General features: G+C 37.5%; 1 protein-coding gene across 1 annotated transcript in view; it reads left to right on the plus strand.

Annotated features, from left to right (window-relative positions):
- CADPS2 (calcium dependent secretion activator 2) overlaps window positions 1-27,169 on the plus strand; it is a 308,472-nt gene that overhangs the window by 153,222 nt on the left and 128,081 nt on the right. Inside the window, exon 8 of the mRNA XM_065627091.1 lies at window positions 7,414-7,553. Coding sequence (XP_065483163.1) covers window positions 7,414-7,553 — 140 coding nt within the window. The remainder of the gene's footprint in view (window positions 1-7,413; window positions 7,554-27,169) is intronic.

The raw sequence follows: 27,169 nt of genomic DNA on the forward strand, positions 1-27,169 counted from the left end.
TGTGATGGTACTACAGCTCCTCAGTTTCAGGAGGAGACACTGCTGATTTCCAGAAGTAACCAGCTCATGGAGGAGCAGAAGGGATGCAGGCTCATTCTTTCAGTAGAGAGGGAAGACCGTACATACAGCTTTACATACTCTTTGTTGGGAAGCAGAGGCTGGGGGCTGCTCAGCTTCTGCTGCAGAAGTCATCAGGTGAGCACCAAGTGACAGAAGGTTTGTTGTCTGTATTTAACATCTTCTCCCTTCAAGGCATTTAAGATGTGTTTAACCGACAGGAAGTAGTACTTACTATGTTGCTTGTCTGACATTGCTCTCTTCCTCTAAAAAGCAAACAACCAACCAACAACAACAAACCACAAAATAAATCCAGTCATGAATGCCGAGAGAACATTTTACTTGCTGGGGGATATTATTCTGGCTCCCTGCAGTCCACTTGAAGTGTTTTCAAACAAAAAACAAATCTTAACCTTTATTCTCTGTTCTACACAAACTGGAGAATAATTGAACAAACTCAGTTTTCCACTGAAAGAAAAAATGGAGCTGTGTGCTGCACAGGAGGGGAAAGGATGCTAATTGGATCTGGGTGCTGCAGAACGTGAACTTCTGGAGTCACGGTCTGTGCCTGTGGTTGTGCAGCCCTCTGCATACAGTGAACCACTGAATTTAACTTCTAGAAAGTGAGGCAGGCTGCATCTTTGAAGCTAATTTTCTTCTCATGGGGAAATGTTAAGAACTTACTTTATTCAAATACCTTTGAAATGTGTGGCACAGATTTTATGTGACGTGACACTGATCTGGCTGCTTCAATAATTTTTGTGTGTGCATACAGAAGGCAGAATTGATGTTTGCATTTGTACATGCAACAACTGAGGAAGCACGAAGAAGCCTTCAGAGTCTGGAGTAAATACTTCTGAAAAATCAGACTGGTGGTTTCTGATACTCAAGGATCTGACGTCACTTTTCCTTGTTCAGTACTTTGTATATGAAGATGTTCAAACCTAGTAATTCAAAGTGACAGCCATTGTGCTTGCTTAGCACACATGTGAATACAATGTGAGAACAGCAGGTGGTGTTTGATTGCTGATACTTTTTGAATATAAGAATATTTCAGCCTTGTCGCTCTGACTGCTCAATTAAAAGAGAACTATTGTCTCACAACCTGCTTGTCACAGTCAGCTGCAGACAGCAATAATTAGCTGTGGATTTATGGGGTTTTTTTCATTGGTGCTGTTACTCTGGGTTTGATTTAAAGATATTATAAAATAGCTCTGCTCACCAGGTACCTATACTTGCATGATTGCCTAGTTTCTGAATGCTGACTGCACCAGGCATGTTGGTTATCTTCTGTGCTGCATTCGAAGGGCTGCTGAGCAGAGACAATTTTGTACTGTGAATATGTTAATTTAAAGCCTGCCATCCTGCAGAATGTGTTTCTCCATCACATTTTGAAATGACCGAGGTTTCGCAGGTCTGAGTTTTTCTGGCTTTTTTTTTTTTAAGTTTGGAAAATGATAAGAGATTGCTTTAACTTCCCCTTTGTCTCTTGCACCCTGAGCAGTCTGCCTGTCAGCACCCCGCTATGCCTGGCTGAGTGTTATTGTTTCCACGCTAACAGGGGTTTTCTCAGTAGCTTCTCTGAAAACGCCTGTTGTCAGAAATTCTTGAGATATTTTTCATTCAGACATGCTCTCTCTTAGATTAGGCGGATAGGCTGTTTGGGAAGGACTTAAAGACAACTTTTATCAGTTGCTAAGATCTATTAAGGTAAGCGTTCAGCTGGCAGCATCATCAGAGGCCCATTGATTGTATAAACTGCAAAGTCTTTCCAGTTCTTTGTCAGCAACATGATTTTAGATAGTTCTTTCACCATGAGCCTGTTCAGTTTTTCTCTTCGATTTAACTACCTGTTACCTGAAGCCTTGTCTCAGTGTTTCAGCTGTAATACAATCATCACTGAAAAGGGAGAGATCGCTCAATAGGTGAGATGATGGAGTTTGTGTAAAATACTCATAAACTCCCTTGGTGATCAAGCTCATATTAACCCTTTCTTTAGGGGTTCCCCCGATGAGAACTTCTCTAAGGGAGTTACTTTCAGGAGAGCCGTCTCCTTTTCCCACTTCTGCCTCCAACCTTGTCCCTTCCCTTGAGCTCCTTTTCCTTCATCCTGCTGGCTGCAGGGCATCAATATGAAGAGCTCAGGGGACGTGAGGGCAGCGCTGTGCCTGGGGTGTTCGGGGAGCTTCAGTTCTTGTCACACTGGCAACAGCTTCTGGCCTTCTGATGTTAACCTGTCTTTGGGCGAGGGGCTGACATAACTCAGAACAGCTCCAAACTTTCAAGTTAGGGGAGAATGTGACTTTAGAGGAGTCAGTAGACATCTCTGTCTAAAACAGGTAAGTGTCCCCTTAGTAAGTTTGGGGCCAGAGTTATACAAACAACATAAACATTAAAGGGTTTCTACGCTTTTACTAGTAATCTATTTCCTACCTCAAACCAGCTTCAGTAATCTTAGGTCTGTGATGCTATTTTCAAATCAGGAAAACAGTGTATTTAAGTAGGAGATCTTCCTATGATTTTTACTCAGACAATGACCAGCAGCATAAATTTGCATGTGCCAAATAATAATGGATGCTTATTTCATAACATAAAATTTGCCTGTCCTCTCTGCTTGCACTGGCATCTTTTCAAATCATTACATTTTAAAACAGGAAAGGAAAGGCCTTCCATAGAGTGAATTAGTCCTGTTGCGTGATGAAAGCTTTAACAAATGCAGTTGAGGGAGTGTATGATCTTATGTATCGGGCACTTGTTGATTTTCAGTTTTAAGTAATCACAAATTGAGTTAGAAGTGTCTCTGGTAGAGCACAGGAGTTAAAGAATTTGGTTTCTCCAGTTCATCGTGGGATTTCTTGCATAACCATGAGTGTATTGGTTATTCTGAACAGAGCTTGCAATGCTACTTATGATTAAGGGCATGTGAGGTTAAGATTCAGTTGTCAATTGCTTGTAACTTAGCCAGACCTTAAGTGTTGAGGCTAAAATTTTTCATCGTAGGTGTGGAATGAGGGAAAAAGAAAATGTGGATTTGGTCAATGGCAAAAAAAATTGTAGTGCCATTTGTGCTCTGGAAGAGCACATCAGTCATGCAAACTCCTTTTGTCTCATAAAATCTTGTGATTTTCCTATTTGGGACCGTGCAGTTTGAAGAAAGGACAGGAAGGTGGGTGCCAGAAGCAATAGGGGCTCCCTGGGGTGGCAGGGAGCAGGGCAGGATGGGGGACACCAGGGCAGCCCCAGACATCGGGCACCTCCCTGGGGATAAGGACAGGTTGAGTCTTTGGTCTGCTTTTTGAAGATGGCCCGGACTGGTTTATGAAGATTCATACCACAGAATCATAGAATGGTTTGGGTTGGAAGGGACCATAAAGATCATCAACCCAGCTGCTATGGGCAGAGACACCTTCCACTAGACCAGGTTGCTCAAAGTCCCATCCAACCTGGCCGTGAGCACTTCCAGGGATGGGCTCACCTTTATTTTCTTTAAGGTTGTGTGGTGTGAGCTTTACTAAAGGCGAAATAATGGGTTTCTGTAATAGCATGTGAAGTGTCATCTGCTTCTCAGCCACAGCATTAAGGAGCAGCTGCAGATCTTCACTTTCATCTTTTTTGCCCCTGGCAGTGAGCCAAAACTCAGCATAGTCTGCCTAGAATTACCATGATTACCAAGGTCTGGTGTCCAGGATCTGAAAATGGTCTCAAAATGTGTCCTAGACCACCCCAACTTGTAAACTCTATCTCAGTTGGAATACTTGGGTAAAAAGAGTAACTCCAGCGCTTGGGTTCCACTCCTGAATACCACGTTTTTGAGTGGGAATAGAGGACGGGGAAGGGGAGCAGCCAGGATGTGAGGACATGAGTTGGCTGAAACTGAATTCCACCGTAAGTGTGGGATGAGGGAAAGAGAAGGGATTATTTTGACTCTTGATTTTTCTCAGGTGTGCTTACGGCTTGCCAGTCTGATTGCCTCTTAGCTTCCTTGGTCCCTTTTGAAGGCTGCATTTTCTTTTGAAAACAGGACGACAGCAGCCAGGGATGGTTATCTTGAGAGCTTTATCTGAACATGGGGATACTGATTAGGAGGTATTTCTGCACAGTGCTTTTGACTCTGAACTTTCTGCTTGGTTATCTGCTCTAAGAAAGCAAGATTGTCCCAAGTTTGGTTTGTTCAAGCTTTCAGAATATTTTGGACAACTCAACTTTTCTTTCATCCCTTTAAAAGAGGATATGATTGATGTGCCAAAGGTAGAGGAGGGTTAATAGTTGCTTGGCGGGATTGACTGTTTGGTTTAGGTGTACTTCAAATAACTTCTTCTACTGGGGACTTGATACACAACTGAATCACAATAAATTCTAGTCAAGTCATCAAATGATACTAGCTTCATATCTTTTAACCTTTTGTATTGTCATCGCAGGAGACAAACATTTTTGGTCCTTCACAATTAAGAAATAGTGTTTTGAGAACATCATCTTGCACAAACCCATAAATGCGTTACTTTATTTAAGATTTTTGTGTTTATTTTACATACAAATGAGGAGAGTCATAAAGTTAACTTTCCACTTTTTCAGTTTCAATGTGGTCTGAGGAAATGTTATACTAGACAGAATCAGACCACATGGTTGAGTATTTTTAATGATCATGAGATGATTGAATTTACTGAATTACCCCAACCAAACCACACTGTTTGGATATAGTGAAAGTGTATCCCTTAGAGAAGACATTTGAGTTGATACTATTTTATTTTTTAAAGTGTATTATAGAACAGTAACTAGAAGGTAAAAATCCCTTAAGCAGTGCTTAAAGGAAATCTGAGGCAGAATAGCCTAGAAAGTGTCTCCATGACGTTGCAGTGCAGTGTGCCATAGTGGAGAGGATGCTTTTAGTACAAATTTCAGGAACGTTTTACTGTTCCTGTCAAGGACCATTTTGCCCAGTGTTTTGGTTTCACAGATTTCTTGGGACCTTATAGTTCATGCCACCTGATGATATGGTACACAATGGTTAGTGCTGCCCTGAAGGGCAATGTTGGTATAAAGTTTTTTGTGAAGATAATTAATGCCTGTCAAATGTTTTGTGTGCAACTGTGTACGTGTGTTTGTGTATAATGATAAAAAGTTTGATGACAAAGTTCTTTTAGCTCTCATTGTTTAATGCTGGAAGGCATGACAAGGTGTAATACAAACACAACACAGTGCATACTCAAATATTCTGCCAGATACTTATTCATTGTGAGAGGTTTGAAAAGAAAGCTCCAAAATACTTCTTTAAAAATTCAGAAAAGGAATTGTCAGTACTGAAGTTATGAATTAATTATACACTTGTCTGCTCATATTTTTATCTGCATTCTAAAAACTCAATAAGTTGACAGGAGAAGGGTGTTGCTTGAGATGCACGAGCTGTTATAAGCTGGTACAGGATAGCAGGAACTGCAGCCTGTAGAAAAGGAAAAATTCATAACGTCAGCTACAGTCCTGTGTGAATGCCGAGTGATTAAATGCAAGGAATGAGTAATAATTCTCTTTATATAATCTTGCATTTAAAAAGATAAACAAACTAAAAATCATTTTCTGTTTGATGCTTCAGAACTCAAAGGTTGCCATACTTATAAAGCTTTTAAGGTTTTTTTAAGAGATGGCTTTTACTCAAAATGAAAATCATCTTGTTTCTTGGGAAAGAAAGAATAAGCTCTGTCATAAGTAGTGTTTACTACGCATTTGCAAAAAGAAAAGAAAAAACAAATAGCAGCCTCCTGATTTGTTAAAACCAGAATATACTTTTTCTTTTCCTATCTCTTTAAAAGGTACTGAACATACTCAATAGTTCTGACAGGTTATTTCTCCCACTGGTGTTGTAAAGGTTGCACAATTGATGAGAGGTGATACATCATATTTCTCTGCTTCGCTAGAGCTTCTGATATTAATGGGATGCAGGAACGTGTTTCTGCAAAATACTGAGATAACAAGCTGAAGCCCTTCAGTTTACGTCATCTTTGATTATTAGATCTGAATGACACTATTGTAATATTTTTGGCTTAATAATATCTGTTAGATTTATGCTTGGCTGGAGTTTCTTACTCAAATCCTTGATTTAACTTTCCTAATAACACAGAGGAGAATATATTGTGGTTTACATATGTGACACAAGGCACAAGGACTGTGTATAAAAGATTAACTAGATGGTTAATGTTATGATTAACTTTAGTTTTCAAGAAATAAAAGATGTGAAGAATGCTGCTTTTCAGAGTGTTGTTACTTTTGAAGTACTGCTTCGTGATAATGGTAATTCAGAACTCATTGAATGTTATGAAAGTCTCCCAAATAGCATGTTTAGAATATTTTAGATTGATTAAAAAGTAGTGCTTATAGCAAGAATGAAAGGAAATTACGTTTCAGCAGCATTTAACTGCTAAATGTGGGACTGTGGGTAAGGAGTTTATAAAATAATAATGCTTAATTGTACTGACTATAAATGGATAAGCTTTCTGGATGGTAAATAAATGAGTATTTAACAGCTTGTCACTTATATTAACGTAAAATTAATGATTAGTTAGTAAAACTCTCAAATTTATATAAATGTTTTAAAAAATAAATATTTAAAATTCAGTGTAGTTTTCTTTTCTTTTCTTTTCTTTTCTTTTCTTTTCTTTTCTTTTCTTTTCTTTTCTTTTCTTTTCTTTTCTTTTCTTTTCTTTTCTTTTCTTTTCTTTTCTATGTCTGCCACTGTAGATTAAACAAAATATTTGTTTCATATCACAAGTGAACTGGACATAGTATCTTACATTTATTATATTCCATTTGCAGCAAACATGCTTTGGAATTAATCTCCACTTTCTCCAGTTTTTATTGTAATTGGCTTTTATGAACGCTAATGATCAAAAAATGGAGTTTGTAAGAAAACACATTTTGGTTCTCTTGACTCAAGCAATGTCACTGCTGGAGGGGCGATCTGTTGCAGAATGCTACAGCAAATTGTTCTGATAGGACATTTCCAGCAGAGCACTGAGTAATGTAAAAGTTGAGGTTCTTGTTTAATTGTACATGACCATTTTCAAGTGTCAACTGTTCCTTTTTGTTTAAAACTGTTAATTCAGAATGAACTAACAGAGGAGGAAATTTTATAAACTCGTAATAAGAAAATTACCCCTTGTAAGAAAATGAATGAGTTCATTTTGGAAATTCATCTATGACAATAAGATTGAGTCAAGTGGTTTATTAGATTTATGAAAGCGTTTTTAATCATCTTTCAGAATGGAGTAGATGCAATAAGAATCTACACTGATTAGAAGTTTCCATTAAGGAATAGCAGGTGTTTTTTGTATCAGCTCATCGAAGTTTTTATTTTATGACCTGCAGGTAGTATTGTATCCAACATCCAATAGCCCAAAGTCACCTGATCTGCATAAAATGATAGTCCCCAAAAACAGCCAGGACAGTGACTTGAAAATTAAACTGGCGGTGAGAATGGATAAACCACCTCACATGAAGCACTGTGGGTAAGTGTCCGTTTTCTGGCTGGCTGTATTTATTATTTTGCCTCATTGTGCTTGTGTTTAAACATATGTAGCTAAAACCACAAAGTTTGTAAAACATTATAAATGTGTTCAACAGTTCCTATAGTATGACATGGTGTTAATATCCTTATTTTATACATAGTCAGGAATAGTCAGGAATAACATTCATTTCAGATGTTCAGTGATGTGTAAAGACAGAGGATGAGTTAACTCTGAAATGCAGAACTAAGAGTACAGTGTCGTTTAGAAACTAATTTTGAATGTCACAATTGATAGCACTTTGGAAAAAAGAGTAGATATTTAGGAGAAACATATTTTTCCATTAAAATAGAGTTAATGGTATACCTGAATGTGATGGTACGCACAACAGTCTCCTCTTTTCTTACCCTGTCCGCTGTGTGGCGTTTCTTTTGAAAAGAACTTACGTACAAATACCCAATTAAGGGAGCTTTTTCTGTCTAACACTGAAACTAAATGGAACAGATTATTCATAGAGGCAGCTCCCCCACCCAACTGCCACCGCTGCTCCTCATCCCAATTGCAAAAACAGGTTTTGTTGCCAACAGTAAGCAAGGCTGTACCTGTTGTTATACAGTAATTACCAGAGCTATTTTCCGTCCTTTTACCTTCTGAATTAAGTAGAAGTACATTTAAAAAAAAAAAAAGGACTATTCAACATGTTAATGGAGAATTAATTTACATTTACAGAATTTATTTACATTTCTTTTTAGTCTGTTCCTTTTTTTGTATACAGACAGCAATTGCCAAAATTTCCTAGATTCAATAATTTAAAACAAAACCACCTTGTTTAAGTTTTGGCAAATTGGTTGCGCTGAAATTTCCCAGGTATTAACCTCAGCCCTCATTTTGGGAAACTGAGAGACAAATGGTCGGGACTGTAACAATGAGACTTGCTGGCTGGAGACCTGTGGCTGGTGACCAGGAGCTGGGAGGAGAGAAAGGGAAACCAGTTGTGGAGCCAATGGGGCAACCAGAGCTACTGTGCTTGGAGGCTGGGACTGAGAAAACTTAGAAGGAAAATGGGACATTGTGGCAGCAAAGAGCAGGAAGACTGGGCTGACATTAGTGGAGGGGACCTAGGGAGGAGAGAAAAGTGCTTATCTCCACTGAAGCATGATGTTCTGTCAGTCCTCACCCTGCACCCCACTCATTTGCAGTCACCAAACATCTCTGAAATGGTTTGGTAACGGTGGCACATCCTTGTCTAGCTTCAGTCCACTGGCATGGTTTCGATCTCCTGCTGCTGGAAGGTGTTCAGCCAGTTGAAGTAGTGAATGCTGCAGGGGTGCTGCTGCTCTTTTCAGTGATTTGTCAAAAGGCAGCCATGGGGATGGGATGACTTGAAGTTCAGTAATGAATGATACACAACAGATACATCTCACTTGCACGTGGCCTGGTTCGGTTGCATACTCCACACTACAGCTACGTCAGCGATGTTGTGCTCCCATGCACCTGTCCCGAGAGGTGACTGGGACAAGTCCCCATTTTTGATCAGGTCACTGATGATGTTGGGGTCATGTTGTCTGCAACCCCAAGTTAGGGTCCAGAAACAAGGTCAAGGCTCCAGTGCTTCTTCCCATCGTGCTCCTGGGTTTCCCCAGAGGCTTTCTTGGCTGGGAGCTGTTCTTCTGGGGTCTTCACAGGATCTTCCTACCCTCCTAGTTTGCTTTTCCATACAAGTCTATGTCACTAGTCTTCTTGTCTGAGCATTAAGTGGATTGCACAATCAAATGCTGCTTTCAGTAATTTAATTAAATCATTATCCCTTTCTTCATCTGCTGCTGGTTACATCCTCATGTTGATTTTGAATCCTACTATCCTGGAAGAGTTGTTTGCTTCTTCATTTTAGTTCAGGGTCACTGCTGTCACTGTTCTACAGAAAAATATTGTTGCTCTTCCTCCCAAAAATGCTCAAGGTCAGTCATTGTTTCCCTTTCTTTATAGCCATTAGCTATAGTGATTATTACCTACACATTTGTTTAGAAAAGTTAGGGCACCGAGGGAAAGCTGTGTGGACTCCTCCACCGTAAATATATGTGAAATGAAATAAAAGGTTAATAACTCCTCCCGGAATCACTGAAAAGGTTGGTGAAATACTTTATGATAGCACTAGAGTTGCAGTGAGAGGAAGGAAGATGATGTTTGGAGGGAAGAATTATTAGAAGAATTATTAATGTGTACAGTTAGGAACCATTATTGTTATGGAAAGCCATCATCCGGACACTCTCTGCAACCTTCTCCTGAGTTCCTGGGTGACTACAAGTATTAAGCGGTCATATGCTATTTTTTAAAGAGGGATTCCCATCTGCTTTAACACACAGATTATAGTTATTCTGGTTCTGAACTGCTGCGGTGTTATCAGAGAAATCCTTGCTTGTGAAGAGGCAGGAAACACGTGGTGGATGATGGACAGTATTACGGGAAGGCAAAGGAATATTTTGTAGTTAAGGTATTTGAGGGATGCCTGGAAAAACTGGGTTTTATCCCTGTTCGTGGTACACAGCAGGACCTGCCTGTAAGAGACTGAAATGTTTCCACCTATAGGAACTGCTGGTATGTTATTTGTTTCCTGTGCTCAGTTTGATAAACAGGAATCTGATTTCATAGAGGTGCCCAACACTCACAGCTGCTAGCCAAAATCGGTGGAAACTGGGCTGTAAATATACATTGCGGTGTTAGAGTCCAAATGTCTGAAAAATTAGATCTTCATCTTAATATCTGAAGTCTAAAGTTTTTAGTGCTTCGGTTCTCCCATTATGAAGTGAGAATAACACAACCTCCCCATTGTCCTAGACATTTGAAGGTAAATCTTGGGAAGCAACTGGTAGAAAATGTTCCTGCACACCTCACGAGCTGGGGACAGTGGGGCACAGCCACTTCTCTAACGCCTGGCCAAAGGCTCGTGCTCTGCCGGGCAGTGTTATTGTGGTACCAGGCTCTGCAGCTCCTGGTGAACCTGCACGAGATAGAAAAGCAAATAACTCGATTCTCTCTGTAAAGCAATGCTTGCATAACATGAGATGAAACAGGCCATAGGAGAAGATAAAGTGCTGAAGAACTGGAAGGCAGCTGATACTATCCTGGATAGTGAAAAGGCTTGGGAGGTTTTTGTTTATTTATGTGTTTTATTTTATTTATTTTTTTATTTTATTTTTAGTATGTGGTCAGATATTTAAGGACAGTGTCATATAATGCACAAAAAGGGGAGGGATAAAAGGGCGAAAGAATGTGATCATCCTTGTTGCTGGAATTTCATCATGCTAGCAAGTTGAATTTTACAGCCTTAATAACAGAATTCTAATGTAGTTAGTGTGATTATTAAGTTAAGTTCTAATTATTCAGTTTATTTTTCAGAAACATCTTATGCTTTATCTTTGCCCAGTCTTTGAACTAGACAACTGACGTTTTCTGTATCGGTTTAAGTTAACAAGCTAACATATAAGATTCATATTTCTCTCATAAGAGAAAAAAGGCAATCTGTGGGCATTAGAAAATGCCTTTCAGCTGAGAATCTCAAAATTTATTTGAGATTGAATTAAAATTTTACCCCACAGCCAATTGCCAAGAGGGAAGGGAGGTTATTAGGTTATGCTCTCTCATGATTAAAAAAAGAATGATTGTAATAAGAGACTGGTTTTACAGATATAGGAGCTATGCTAAACTATTTCAGTTACTACAACATCAGCAAAACCCACAGGCCCAAGTTACTTGTGAGTTTACAGTTTTACTCCTTCAGAAAAGTTTCTCCTATTTAAGACTGACTTGACTTATTGACACAGGAGATATGCTGAAAGACTTCGAAACCTGTCTCACATAAATGCTTCAGGAATATTCAAATATACAAATTATACTGTCTTAAACTGAGATTTTTAATTCACGAATAGTATTCTGGACTGCAGCACCTTCAGATCATGTTCCCTCTTTGAGTTTCCACAGTCATAACAAATAATTATGTTTCAAAAAAAAAAACCTTGGGATTTTTTTCATTATAAATTTTAACCTTTCTAAGAGCAAGAAATAAAAATCCATATGACTCAACACTACTACAAATCTTAATTGCAGCTCATTTGTACCTCTGTGAAAAAAGGTAGCTTTGCTAACCACATTAGGTTTACACCAGTGTTTATGTTGAGATGTTCATACAGCTATCTAGTGTTACTCCAGTAATGTGATTTTTAAAAAAAACCACTTGTTCAAGGAAATGCTCCATAATTTTTCTATGCATTCTGTTATGTTCTTTAAAAATAAGGAAGACTCATACAGGTCTTATAGTAAACATGATCCTCTTATTTATTTTAGACTTTTTTTTTTTAATTCTTGCATGAAAGGCTCTCAAAGTATGAAACAACCTAAAGGATACATAAGCATCCACCTCTATTTAAACTCTGTCAATAGATGACAAGGGGAAGCATGCACAGCTAGAAATTCTGAGTAATGGCAAGGTAAATGTCACTCATTAATGGGGATTTGTAGAACAGTTCTGATTATTAACACTTCATGATACTTCAGATTCCTTTCTCATAATATGTAATGTATTTGTCTTCTTCTCATAGAATGTGGCAACCTTTTCCTTGTCTAAAATGCAGAGCACATACAAGATATTTTTTAATCTTTATGAAGGTAGTAAAGGCAAAAATCCATATAAAAGGAGGTTTTTTAACATTTCTATTAATTTCTTCTGTTGCAATCTTGAAACAAAAACAAATCGTCAGAAGAAATAAGCAAAATTTGACCTAAAAATTTCCTGTATAAAATGCTAAAAGCATGTTTATTTCTATTGAGTTAGAATAGCAGCATTAGGGAGGTACCGTTTGCTTCAGGAAGGCTCACTTGACTCTCCTTAACATATAATTAAATTAAGGTTGAAAACCCAAGCAGGACAGTTTAATCAACTCAAGATGCGGGTGTTACTGTAAATATATTTGCTAATGCATGTGGGTTTTTTAATGTGCCTTTGCACATTTGTGTGCATTTAAAGCACACATTATTTTTAAAAGTAGAATTTATGTCAGTTAAGTTGGCCATTAGCATAGCCTAGTGGCTACGAAAGGGTATTATTCTGTTGCTTCTGATCTAGAAATAAGAAAGGAATAGTTAAGATTTTTTTTCAAATAGCTTGCTGTAAAAGGATTAGTAATGCTTAATGGTCATACTGAAAGGAGGAAAATAAATAATAACATAAAACGAAACTCTTACAAATTGAACAGCCTGAACAGAGCAATATGACAATGTAGTATTATTTGAGTTTGACTTTTGAAGTAAAACATTTCAGCATAACTCTTGTCCAGCGCTTTCTCCAACATGTGAAAGGCAAAGTTCATTCTTATAAGTTCTGTTCTGCTTTCTGCTGTGACATGTGGCATTTAGAAATGTCATACTTTTACTTTCTTAAACTTTTGTGTTTGGAAGATGGTTTCTGCAAGCATTTGAGCATGTACATGCCCAGATTTTCTCCCTGTCTCTCATCTGTAAAGCAATTATTTTCATGACTTTTTCAAACTTGTACTCTCCAAGATTGTAAGGAATCTATGTGAAATAATTTTTCTCTGGCACCTTCTTTATTATTATTATTTTATGAGTGTATTTTCAGAATATAAAAAACCACCATGTATTTCCTATTTTTTTTTCTCTTGTGCACTTGTAATTGACTGAAATGTTCTTAGGTGAGCATTTATAAACAATAAATATAGCTTCTGTTTCTGGTACGTGACTGAAGTATAACGTTTCTCCTCCAGCTGCTGTAGTTTTAGAGCTAGAGGAAATCTCTGAGACGAATGCCCTGGTTAGCAGTCTTCCAAGATGCAGAATTAGAGGATAAGTGCTTTCCCCCTCTCATTTTTACGACACTTGTCACCCACTGATAAACGAGTTCATTGGAGAGGAAGTCGAGTATAACTCTGTGTTGCAGAAATGAAGCACAGGCATGAACAGAGATCACACAAGGTCACAGGCAACTCAGTGGCGGAGCTGAGGATAGCGCTGGGGTTTGCTGGCTTCTCAGTGGGTAGGGCTGTACTGTGTGTCTGTCACCTGGAGAAACCCTTGTCACAGCTACTAGTGAGCTGGTAAGTCAGCTAAGAGCCCAAGGGACAGTGAAGTTAGCCAGAGCGGTGGTGGTACCAGCTCTTCTGTGCTGTTTGTCCACGGCCACCTAGCAAAGGAGGGCAAAAGAGCAACAGAATTAGCTTTGTGACTTTAACATGTGTAATCTGAAGGCTGATCTGAAGGTGATCTGCTCCCAGTATCATCATTTCGGAGAAATGTGGAAGGTGACCACACTGAAATGATTCAATTCTGGGTTACTTTTGCAGACACAGTAAGATGTCAGGAATGCAATCACAGTTAGCAAGCGCTGCAATCTCCCTGTCACAGCTGGGCCTTTGTGTGAAACTGGTTGCAGACCTTTCTCTGAGCAGAAACACATAGATATGTCATAATAATTCTAAATTATTTGTTTTACCAATGCTAAGAAGATGAAATAGAAACAAAATTTTGGCTAAGCTAAAGTGTCAAGTTTAGTTTCTCTTAGAATGAGTAGATATATAGTTGCTTCAAAGTGAAGAACAGTGTTAGAAACCTGTATATATCCAACATCCTAGGAAATCCTTTCTAATACTTGTTATGATATGGTAATATGTAGCATAGACTTTTTCAATTAATATTATTTTCCATGAGATAAAACCAATAACTTTCTACATTACTTTTCAGCAGTTACTGAAAATATTTTTCTTATTTGTGAAGACAGTAGCATTTTTCTTTTACGAAAGGGAGAGGAGGCTATCTGAGAGATTTCTGTTGCTCTTTTTCATTTCTTACCAACACAACGTAATTGCCTGAATCAAAAGTTAAGATAAGTAGATACTTATTTAACTGTAGTGTTTCTTCATCTACATATGTAAACTATTCTGTATCTCTTTATAAGATTTCATTTGTCTTTCCAAGTTTGTGCACGGCACATCTGGTTGTAACCACAAAGTCAGTGTATTAGCACCATCTAGCTTTCTGTTTGTTGCTATTGCACTTTGTCTTCTACTTTTAAAAAAGGGTAGCAGAGTACTGACTTCTGCTGCTTCAAACAACAAGCTTCTCACTGTCCTTTGGTATAAGGCTTATTTTTCAGTTTGTGAACATCAAGACTGGGAAGTGTAAGGAAAGCCAGACGGAAGAAACTGTTGAGTTTGTAAAATTTTTTCAAATGTTACCTGACATCAGATAGTTTGGAATCCTTCTCTGATCCTTTAGTCATACGGCCTCACTGTAGCAGCCCAAAAATTTAGGTGTTTGGGGTATGAGTTCTCTATGTTTTCTCAAAGCCACTAGGTAGGGGGGAATACCTTAACAGGTTGGGTTTTCAATGCTAAGACACTGGCTGTGGAAAAAAAAAGAAGGAAAGGTGCACTGGAGTTGGTAAGGTAAACTTTTCTCTATGTATTCTGCATTCAGAAGATTATCTACTAAATTAAAATAAATGCCTAATCCCCAGACAACAAAGCTTTGGGAAGATTAATTACCAGAGCAAGACGTGGGTTTCAGTCATGTAATCTTTTTTCTTCTGCCTAATTCACAGTTTCTCAAATCTAAATTCAAGTCAGAAATAAACTGTGCATATTTGCCTAAGTGATTTTTAAAAACTGAGTCTCCTTTTATTTTACGTGAAACTTGGGCTACTTTGATAGATAATAAGGCAATTTCACTACAGGTAACCGTGATGTTAGGAGAAATATCTTCACTTCTACTAGTATTACTTGTTTTTCTTACTGGTTATAAATATTGATCTTTATAGATAAAATAGTGCCTGTGTATATACTCTTATGAAGATGAATGAAATTAAGTCGATATTTTGTATGAAATAAATGTTACTTCAGTTATACCTGTGAGGATTTTTTGTTTGCACTGGTGGTAGTTTAGGGTTTGTGATGTCCTCAGAATTAGTGCCCAAGTTGTCCTAAGAACCTCATGCTACCAATGTAGATAAACTCTTTTCCAAAGTGTTCCTTATAAGCTAATAGGAATGCCAGTAATATGGAAGATGAGCAAAAGCAGACATAACTAAAGGGAATTATCTAGGAAAGAAACTTTATTTATGGAGCAAAAGTGAGTTAGAGGAGGTCATGGGACTGGCAGCAGAGAGAGAGAGAGAGAGATAATACTTGGCCAGATCTCCACCCTGTCCAAAAACTGGCAATGTGATGCCAGCACCTGTACTGCAGAACTGTTGGGGTTGCCATCATGGTCATGCCACTTTTGAATATAGAGATGGCTCATGCTCAGAGTCAAAGCATGGACAATGTGACCTCGTATTTGCTTGCCACATACAGAGGACCTTCGAGACACTGGTTGAAAGTTTTCATTGTACTTTCTGACAGGAAGGCATAAAGAAGTATGAGAGTTTTGGTTAAGTTTCAATGGCTTCAAACACAGAAGAGATGTGAACTGCAAAACTTCATTTTCCAATCCATAGTTGACCTAGACCTAGCATGACAATCCAAAATCTTAGGACTGGTCAAGACAAACATAGGTAGTTCTGCAGTGCTGAGGCAAACTGTATTAATGCCAGTGCTTTACTCAAAACCACTTACGGAAGATGTGTTGTGTAGCTGATGAAATAGGCTTTGGTTGAATTTCAACCACAGTTGACTGTTGAAGGAAAAAAGGGTTTCAGTAAAAAATGTGAGCAGCAACAGAAGTATACAGTGCAGCAAATACCACTGCATGCTCAGGAATGTCTGCTCTTTAACCAAACTATGCCAAAATGTCATCTAACACCCAGCACCACGTATTTATGTGTGTAGGGTATATTTTCTTTACTCAATGAATGGTCCTGCAGAAGGATATGTTGGAAACTGCTATGAAAAGTATCCTGGCTGCAAAATTCAGAATACTTCATGAACGTAGTCATAGCTGAATACCTTGAGCTGGAAAGGACTGGCATTGCTGATCTGTAACTTAACTGCTCTTCCTGCTACATGAAGTTACATGATTCTTTCGAAACCATAAGAGCTTTTCACTACAATTATGAAGAGGAGATTATCTTTCTTTTCAACACTCAGACAGTTGCTGACTCCAAAGATCCGAGACCCTGAAGACAGGTGAGTGAGTATCCCTTTCAGCAAGACAAGACTCATCAATCCCAGCACAGAGTAAACCCAAGTGTTTCAAGAACGTCTGACACGTGGAATGAGACTAGTGAGAAACTAACAGAAAATCTGAAAACTTAAACAGTGACTTTACAGTTCAGCAGAAATATCGGTCAAATTATGACCCATAATTAATAAACATTTTAAAATTAGGGTCCCATAGCAATAGTGTATATATTTTGTTTAGTCAGAGAGTCAAAAATGCCATTCATGTAGCTATAATTTTCTTATATTTCTTGCTGAATTCTGACAAACCTGTCCTTCTTTTTACATTCGTGAGGCAACATGTGCTTGTATGTATTAAGGTAAAAATTTCCTGTGTAGGTTATAAGCAGAATGGTAGAGTGGCTTGATTTTAAGTCACCTTTAGTGGTGTATGGATGCCTTACTATTATTAGTCCAAGATGTCTCATAGAAGTATTTTCTGTGATGCTAGTTACAATTGTGCTAAATGCTAGTATGTCATTGTGCTAAATGAACGCCAGCATTTTGCCGTGGAGAAAAGTGCTAATGTGTTAATTGCCTTCATTTAAATGATTTTAATATTATACACTTTTGCAAAATCAATTGAGTGTAATCAGTTACTTTTTTAAAATTAAAATTGAACTTCATGAAAAATGGCACATTAAAATTACATTAATGATTGATTGGATAATGATGATGGGTTAATGCAAAATTACTACTACAGGAAGAAGAAAAGTGTTTATCCTGCTGCTAGATCCTTAGAAAATAGATTATAGCTATGAGCCTGATTTTCAGTGCTTCCCACAGTAATTGCTTCTAAGGAGGCATGGGGAATCTTGAAGACCTTAATGATATGCTACTGCCACTTTAATTGCTCAGAGAGGCAAAGAGAATCCTAATTGCCAAGAAAAGCATTACTAATTAAGGTGTCATTCTTCATTCATTCCATAGTAATTAATCTGAAATATTTGTAAAGGCTGAGAGATAAATTTAGATACAAACACACTTAGCTTAACCACAACAGACTTCATGTGGAAAAGATCTATGGGTTGAGCAAGGTTAATGGTCAGAAAACTTAAAAAATAATTTTTTTCTAAAAAAAAATTTGCATTGTTTTTACTCATAACTTTCTTAGACATGAAGTAAAATAACTGAGAATAGATTTACGATCTGTTATCATGAATATGTAACATATTTCAAACATGATTCTATGCTCACATTAAAGAAGTCATTACAACTGTTTATATAGATTTTCTTTTTCTTATATTTCACTGAGAAGCTACATACTTCTCAAAATGTTAAGAGGGGTTTTCTTCAGCTCTGTGATGAGCAAGATGATGCAAGTTCAGTTGTATATGTCTTGTCTTTAGGTCATAACTTTAGCAACACTTGTTCAATATCCTCCTGCCTTCACTAGGACTGAGTATGAATAATTGATTAGGTATGGAAAATCCCCATAATCAGTACTGCACATGTGTCAAATCATTTTTTTGGTTCATCTTTGCTAAAATCCTTATAAAGCCTCACAAAATGATCAACTGGAGTGAGCTGGGCCTCTTGGCACTGGTCTGTTTCCTACATGCTGGTTTTCGTACCTTGTTCTCAGCATTTTTAATGCAGTTATGTCGCAGTCTCACTGGATCCTAAATTCTTATTATTTTGGCACAGATTATGACTTATAGTTTACCTTAATGGTGCCTTGCATTGAGATGTAAATGTCAATTTTTTCTTCTTATAATGTGAGATCTCAGAACCTATGACGAAGCATCTCAGTGACCCATACAAGTAGGTAGACTTTTCTAGGCTATACTATCAAATTTCTGCCTGCAATTCTCAATTTTAAATCTCTCCCCACCTAAACTTCCTTGTCTTTTTGTGCATGTGTGAAGGAAAAAGAGAAGTGAAAAAAACCTTGGCAGCAATTTTCAGTTGATCACGTTAGAGAAGACATTACCTTCAGACTATAAAGGTGGTGATGAGCTGTGCTGCAGCATCACTGAGGACTTGTCATCGTAGTTTATGTGACGGACTCCTAATTCATGGCAAATTTGAATGCAGCATCACTGTGTGAGGGAGCCTGTTTGACTGAGTACCTGCTAGCAACAGCCACTTGTTGCACCAAAGGGATAAGATTAAGCCCTGTTCCCAAATGGCAGATGGCATGTGATGATCCTACCATGGAGAGAGAAGAACTGAAGGATGAATGGTACAAAGAGCAGTAATCCAGACATGTCTAATTGAGGCACCTGTGAGGGATTTTTAGCCACTGATGGCTACCAAAATTATGCTACCCAATACAAAGAGGTGGAAATCTGGAAGACCCGAACTGTGCTTGGCATGTGCCTCCTTCTTGACTACAGAGGCAGCCAAGTGTGAAGTGTGCCCAAACGGATCTGTAAAGCGACTCAGTGGTTGCTGGGGGCCTGGTCATCACCTTAGATGCATTTCTGGGGAGTTAGTTCAGTCTCTGCCTGGTCTTGTCTTAGGCTGGCTGCCCTTCAGTGGCTGGCATGCATGGGCTGGGCACCACGGCTGATTTCATTTCATGCAAGAGGAGTGTAGTTTGCAAAGTGCTGCAACTGGGGGCGACGGAGAGATTCTCTTCGAAAGCACATCTTTATTCAGACTAAGTTACCAATGTACATGCACACTTTTTCGTTTAGATACTTCATTTAAGTACCCAAAAGTAGTTGGGCAAAACTGGGCAACAGCTTCTATTGAAGCCCATGTCAAGGGTTGAAGCAAGGGTTTAATACTGAAAATACATGAAAGACATGCTTCTGTGAAATCTTACATTTGTGTTTGCAAGTGTTTGCTTTATTGGAATTTTGAAAAGTATGAAGAATAAAATCTAAACAGTCGTGCTTGTTACTGGAAATACTCAAATCACAACTTCAGAAAGCTATTATTGTGTAAAAAGGAAATTTTCTATATTTTCATTAAAAATAACAAAGCTGGTGGTAACTTAGAAGGCCAAATGATGAACTAATGTTTAACTGAAAATAGTTCATGAAATTGTAGGTGAGGAATTGAGAAAATGTAAAGCTTAGTGTGATTTGTAATTGACTTTTTTCCTAAACTACTAAGTAATAACTTTGGTTTAATTTACATAGGAGTGTTTTTCATATACAAGGTAAGAAGAATAGATGGTTTGACCATTCAGGGCTATGTTGATTGAAGGTAGTATTAAAAAAATGAATGTTGTAATGTTGTAGCAAAATATGTCTTGTTAGGTCCTCACACAGAAGATCATGATTTGAGTAGTTTAATAACAACATGAAGTATAGGCAGGTCATTATTTTTTCCTGTGTATTATTTGTCTTACTAAAATGACAGCATAAAGTAGGCTGCTTATTTTTACTACAATAAATGTTGAGCAGTTAAAAAAAAATTATCACATCAGAGGTGTTCTAAAATTTGCAGTAATAAGTTCAGAGTAGTGAGAGTTTGCCAGTAACTCTATACTCTAATTGAGGAGACTCTGGTCTGACTGGAATGTTCAAGTTGGCTTCTTTATCTTAAATTTCTTCATACTATTGTTACACAGTTCCCAAAGTTTGGAAAATCATCATTCAGAACAACATCTGACTTTTACTCTTAGTTTTGCTTAAAACTTCAGAGAAACGTTACTACTCTGTAAATATACCCAAAACATTGCTGAAAGTATCTTTGGAATGAAATCACACACAAGTACCCTTGCTTCATTACCTATTCCAGTATTATATATAGTAGTATATATACATATTTACTTTGTATTATATTTTTATTTATTTTGTATTACAATTTTAAACTTTTTTGCCAAATAAGGTCCTTTTGGACGTTGTCTGGAAACTTCCCTTACGTGCATGAGTCTGTAGTAATGAAGATGTGATTGCAATTTTCATAACGTTATTACCGTACATAGCCACCTAAGCAATATTCTCATTTTCCCAGATGGCAGGATCAAACATCATTTAAATCATTGTTTTAGATTTTCTTTATACTGCTTTATTCTACTACAAATCAGCGTAGCACACATATCGTGCAGGTGAAAGATGCCATTTATTTATTAACCTTTCTCATCAGCTGATCTATTTGTTTCTTGGCACCATACACTAATCTGTGACATAAAATTTAAGAAAGAGTTATTTCCACTTGACAAACATTGACATTACATATGGTCTGGTATGGCCTGGCATTATTTCCATACAGAGAGTGCCAGTACTATTAGCTGCAAGGATGGGGACATGCCACCTGCCCATTGTGTCCTTCTGTCACTTGTGCTGCCCATCTGTTACTTGCAGGAAGGTAAAATTCACCTAATTTTTGTCTTTTGGAATATAAACCCCTACAAAATCAATGGCATTTATGACAGCAAAATTAATTTTAAATGCCAATCGTACACGATCAGTCTAATGCTCTCTATGTTCCAGAATGCTGGCTTAGTTCGATACTGTAGGGTCAGTTGTGCTGTACTGTGTCTGAGGCTGGATTTCAATCCATAATACGCTATTCTGTATGAGCAAAAATAATTTTAACGCTATATGGGATCTAAAGGCAGAAGTAACTTTTTATAAATTCAATTTAGTGTTGGCGTTGGGGTTTTTTGTGTATTTTTGTTGTTGGTGGTGGTGGTTGTTGGTTTTTTTCTCCGCAGTAGTATAATTTCAATTATTACAGTATTGCATTTAATTTTGACATAGTAACAGAGTCCCCGTGGCCCCGCAATACTGCTGTTTTGGCCAAATAGTATATTCATCACAGCCAGCTCTCTTTAAATACTCCACGTCCTATTAAATGTCAGCACAATTGTGTTGGCAGTTCCATACTGCACCATTTTGTCAAGGTCCTCAAGTAGATCTTACATCCCTGGATAAGCAGCGTGACGGCATCGCCTTAGTTGGCTGATGGTTTCCGTGGTGTCATTGGTGTAGCAGTGCTTTCATACAGCGTTCTGCATGATTAGTTCTCTCTGTCCTTTTATTTAAATAAAAACTCTCATGAAGGGGTTCACCCTGCACTACAAATAATCTTTTTAGTGTGCTTACTGTCACAAACCTGTTTTAATTTAATTCCATCCTAAATTAACTTTGTGTCTGTTCAGTGGTGTAGTGTTGCTTTGTCTTTTTGTAATATGTGGTATTTTTTTTTTCACTTTATGCATAAATGATAAAAGAGATCAGGTAGGTGAAAAACACATAGGCAATATATGTCAGATCCTGTGCGTGGTTTGTCTTTGGAGCAAGAGACAGAAAAGACCTGTTTGATTGTCTTTCACGCTGCTTTTATGGAGTAAACCAGGGCCAAATTGGTAGGGGAATTGTGATACGTGTAGGTTTGAGTTCCACTGCTGTCGCCATCGGAGTCAAATCAAATTCCCTTGCTTTAGCAGACGAGGATCTCCTCTGCTAACGTTAGAAGATTGCCAGCCCAAAACCACCATCTGCATTTCTTCAAGGTTTATTCCAAAGCTGTGAGATAACAGATTCCTAAATAAAAACTACTAACCCTTGTTCGGGATATCAGTGGCTTAGAAATTACTATTTTTATCATGTGTTCCTTCATTTCTGATTCAAAGCTTTAAGTGGACTGCACCATGCCTTTGCCCAGGTAGAAGAGAGTAAGAAACATGATTCTGTTCGCAGTAGTGCTGACAGGGACAAGTCTATACGAGGATGTGCTCCCCTCACAGCTGGACACCTGGCGGCCAATCTCTTTTCTAAAAATGAATGTTCATGGCTCTCAAGCCCTTTTTGCATTCGGCTGTACATCTTAGCTTTGAAGGGCAAGCTGAAATCTGAAGGAAGGGTCTGAACACATAGACTACAGACTGATTCCTTTTAGGTTAAGGGCGCTAGGATGGGAACCAACACCATGTTACATGGGCATGAGATCTCATTTTAAGGATCTTTCAGTCAAGACGTTTAGAAACACATTCTGAGTAAACGAGCGCATCCAAACAACAAGCAACACAATGTAACAAATACTGCCAGTAGCTGAGAACATGTGCTAGAGTAAGAATGCCAAAAATTTTAGAGTTGCTTTTCTTTCATTCAGTATTTATGCCAAAAGAATGTATCAGAGGAGAGGAACCAACGATATGTGTAACTGAAGCTTTACCATTATTTTGTATATAGAGAAGAAATTTTCAAACAGAAGATAAATCTGATCCCTAGATTAGTATTGTATGATTAAGTTAATAAAGTAATCATATGTCATGTAAAATTTTGTTGCCATTATAGAATGTGAGTGTTTGATTTAATCACAAATGCTACATTCATTTTTAATTGAGCTATACGTATTCTACTTAATGGAAGGCTTGGGTTTTTTCCTTGCACACTCAATAAATTATAATTGAACACCTGATTCCTGCCAGTAACACATTAACATCTGGACACTATCTTTTATGCATATAGATACACTGATTAAAACTCAGCAGAGAAGCAGATAACAGGAAAACAAAAAGACAACATTATGGAACACTTTCAGCCATACTTTTTTATTATATCTTGAGAAGCATTTAATTATCTTACTTCATTTAATTAGCCCCACTACTTAGGTCAATTGTTTTTTATTGAAATGGCATGTTAGCGACTTCGTTAATTGGCACAGAGTAGCATGTGACTAAACTAAATGTCTCGTCTTGTCCAAAATAATTTCTTACGGTTTTTTTTGCTTTCCTGAGACTTTATATTTATTTCACAGTCCTTTCAAAAATATATAAAATATTTTGGCAGGTAGTGGCTTGATTTAAAATTCAGCATTTCACTTTTCATTTTTATTTCTGAGATAAAGACACAGAAGTTTCTAAAGAAAAAGTGTTTACTTTCTGACATTATTATTTTAGAATCAGGAAGTATCACTCTGCCTTTTGTAGCTTGTAGAAATTTTAGTTGTTCTTTGGAAAGAAAAATGTATTTTTAAGCATTCTTTATCATTAAGACTTTAAGCGTAATTTGTCGGCATTTACAAATTTAGTCTAGAAGGAAAACAGCAGCGTTGTGTCACTCCAGCTTTTGTACCTCAGTGGGTTTGGTATCTGTTTTGTACTGGTCTGTTTTAAACTAATGATTTAACAAATCTCACAACTCAAACGGAGTAGAGATGAGCTCAAATTATATAGAAGTTTTAGTGCATAATATTAATTTCCAGTGAAATAGTAACAGAGCTTATAAGAAAACAGGCTTTATGGAGATGTAATTAATCCAAACATATTTTTTTCTGCAGGAGTCAATTTGTTTTAACAATTGATTGTACGTCTCTTTGATTTTAGATTCTTCTTTCTATTCCAAACAATTCTGATATTTTTCTTTAAGGACATATTTTTTGACTCAATAGTTCCTCAGGGTGTATTTGGTATCTCTGTACCAGGAAAAAAAATACTACAAATATTACAATTTTTGCAAATGATTTTTGAGTTCTTGGGTAATCTTTATAATACATGTGTTCAACTGTGTTGGGACTTCAACAGATGAAGTAACTCGTCATTACGCAATGAATGTTCTCCCCCTAATTTGAGAACAAATGTATTATTAATATGTATGACTCTGTGCTCCCATATATACATGACTTGTGGAATAATAAGACATTCTACTTATTTAAAATATTCAAATATAAGTTTCATAGTTCTTGCCCGGAAGTTGAATTTAACAACTTTTTGTGGTTACACAGTTGCTTTTTCTTTATTCGAGTCAGTCACAAACAGGTAGCAGAGATCAATTTGAAACAGATTTTCTTAGTCTGGGCCATTGCATTATACATATCCTGACACCCACAGGAGGGCAGCATGGTTAAATTCAGGGAGAAGATGGGACTATGATTACAATGCAGCTAAATTAATCTCACTTTTGATGGTTTATATTGTTTTGTGAGAGCTTTTATATTTGAGGAAAGTGCCTATTTTCCTAGCCAATACAGATAAAGCAATTCAATGTTAATTTTAGGAGTTTCCGAGTGTAGCTTCTTAGTAGCTATAAATGTCAAGGTTTTCACTGTATATATACTATCTATTTTAGGAGAACGTTTAAAAATATTTAATGTGGGAGTTATTAAAACCTAGTTGGAAATTTAGCTCCATAAATTCCAATAAAATCTGTTACACTATTTTGGTAAATTAAATATTTGGAGAGTGGAGGTAGCTATTCCAGTACGTTTAAGGACATTGGAACTACTCTGCTCTCTAACTCTTGCCTGAGCTATAGTAGGAGATCAGTCCTTTTATATATGTGTGTCTAAATACACTCACACACACACACACAAAGTTCGGTTTGGGGAAAGAGATTAAAAAAATCTCAGATTTGAACAGTAATCAATAAGTGATACCAATAAATTAATTCTAGTATTTGTTCCATTTAAATTGATAGCAAAACACTCATATAGCATAACACTGTTAGCATAACACCTTTGTGTTATATACAAATAAATGCTGGTTTTTAAAAAATATTTCTAAAACTTGATGTGAGGAGAAACTGCTCAAACCTCCTCTCACATCGGGTTCATCAGTGTTACAATTTATATTTTCTCTTAGATTTTATGAATTTTTGTTTGTTTGTTTTTACGTAACAGCAGTTTGACAGTTGAATATCACTTTAGTATTGCTATTTTGGGGAGACAGTTGCTTGTCAGAGCAATCCTGTGCAGCAGGAACGGGCTGACCCCAGTAGATGGCTCTGATGCTCCCTCACAGGTGGTAAATTCTGTGTGCCTGAAGTCCTACAGTACCAAACGTGAATCAGCTCCAGTTTAATTACTCTAGTGCAGGGACAGTGCATTTGAATTTTTTTATTTTCCACGTATTTTTTACAGTAAAGAACTTTTGACAAAGAGCAAATCCGTGCTGTTGTTATAGGCGTATATCTTTCTTGTATACCACTTTTTTGTTTTTGTCTAACCACCACCAAAATCAAAACCATTTTCAAGATACTAACATTTCTTTGGGATTTTTTTTTCCTAATTATGTTAATCCACTTTAAAAATCCTGATTTCTGTGAAGGGATACTAAAGTGAGTTGCTCAAAGGGAATATATTTCTCAGTGAGGCATTTCTATTGTTTCCCAGAATAACTCCTGCAAAATTCAGTTTTAGGTTGGTTGTTTCTGTGTGGCATTTCCAAGGATAAGCACTCAATCACGTTAACAGTTCTAATGCAAATTATCATACACTGGAAGCTGTCCCTTCCAGTGCCACAAGGCAATCACTGAACAATACTAATAGGTGGCCATTTCAGAGTGAACTGAAAGAGCTGCCCCTAGGCACAGGTAGTTGAGATGTAGGACTGTACTACTAGGTGTAGATTTTGAAATTTTAAGAGGGTTGAGAAAACCGTTATGGAAATTCATTGAAACGAAAATCCACTAGCAACTCCTAAATACAGAGACGCCATTTCTAGATAAACTCCTAGAACCAATAATAGCATGAGTATAGGAGAAGGTTCTGGGGATGTGTAACTGCAGGCTTCCATCCAGCTGCTGCTTCCCTCCGCATCCTGTTGGGAACAATGTAGAGGCCCGAATGTGCTTTTGGGCAGCCACTTCTGTTCTTTCGTAGAGAAAGTTTCTTCAAAAGAGCCGAAGTGACATAGAGTCAGAAATCTTTTTGTTTCTTTGGCATCTCATGTATTCTGCATAGGAAAGTTTCTTAAAATGGATGTTATAAGAGAACTGATTAGCTATGTCGTGCTATGAAGGCTTTATTCCTTGTTCTTACTCCTGTATTGTCATCAAAAGGTGGCCAGAAGTCTAAAAGTACTATTTTGACTCTGCACAGCTACAGTTGTGTTCTGCATGGGTAGGTTTTCCAAGGCAGAATGTCTCTTTCAGAATGTTAGATTAGCCCTGTTGTCTTGGATCAAAAGTTCATCTAACCCGGTATCATGTCTCCCGCTGTGGCCAGCAGCAGATGGCTGGGAAAGTTTCTGAGAGTAGTCTCAGTGCTCTTTCAGACTTCACTCATCTGCAGAGCAAGAACTTTCTGAGCCCGATATGGTTCTTTGCGTATACTAACATTCAATGCAATTGAATTTCTCTTTCACAAACCTGTCCAGGGATGTCTAAAATGCACAATTAAATGTAACTAATTTGAGTTCATGGAAACAAGCCATAACAGTTGCATTGCTGTGTGAGAATGGAAATTAATGTCTGGCACTGCTCCTACATTCCTTGGAGGTGCTAGAGATGATACGGAGACAGTCTACTCCACGGACACGGACAGCATCATGTTTTTCTGCCATTGTATATTTATGGAAAGAGAAATGGTATTTGTGGGTTCCAATGTTTACCTGAAGCCTGGTAGATGAAAAGGGAGTTTTCCAATTTATGAGAGCATGAGGTGTCAAAATGTTAATCCAGAAGAAAATCTTATAGTTCCCAATAAAAAGGGTTTTATTTCTGCAATGTGGGGAGAGACTTGTATTTTAAATATTATATATGAATTCCAAGGAGGTAACTGCATTTTCCCCACTGTTGCTTAAATTGTGCTCTAGCACTTTTCATTCTGGAC

Source organism: Caloenas nicobarica, chromosome 1, assembly GCF_036013445.1.
Source record: "Caloenas nicobarica isolate bCalNic1 chromosome 1, bCalNic1.hap1, whole genome shotgun sequence".
NCBI lineage: Eukaryota > Metazoa > Chordata > Aves > Columbiformes > Columbidae > Caloenas > Caloenas nicobarica.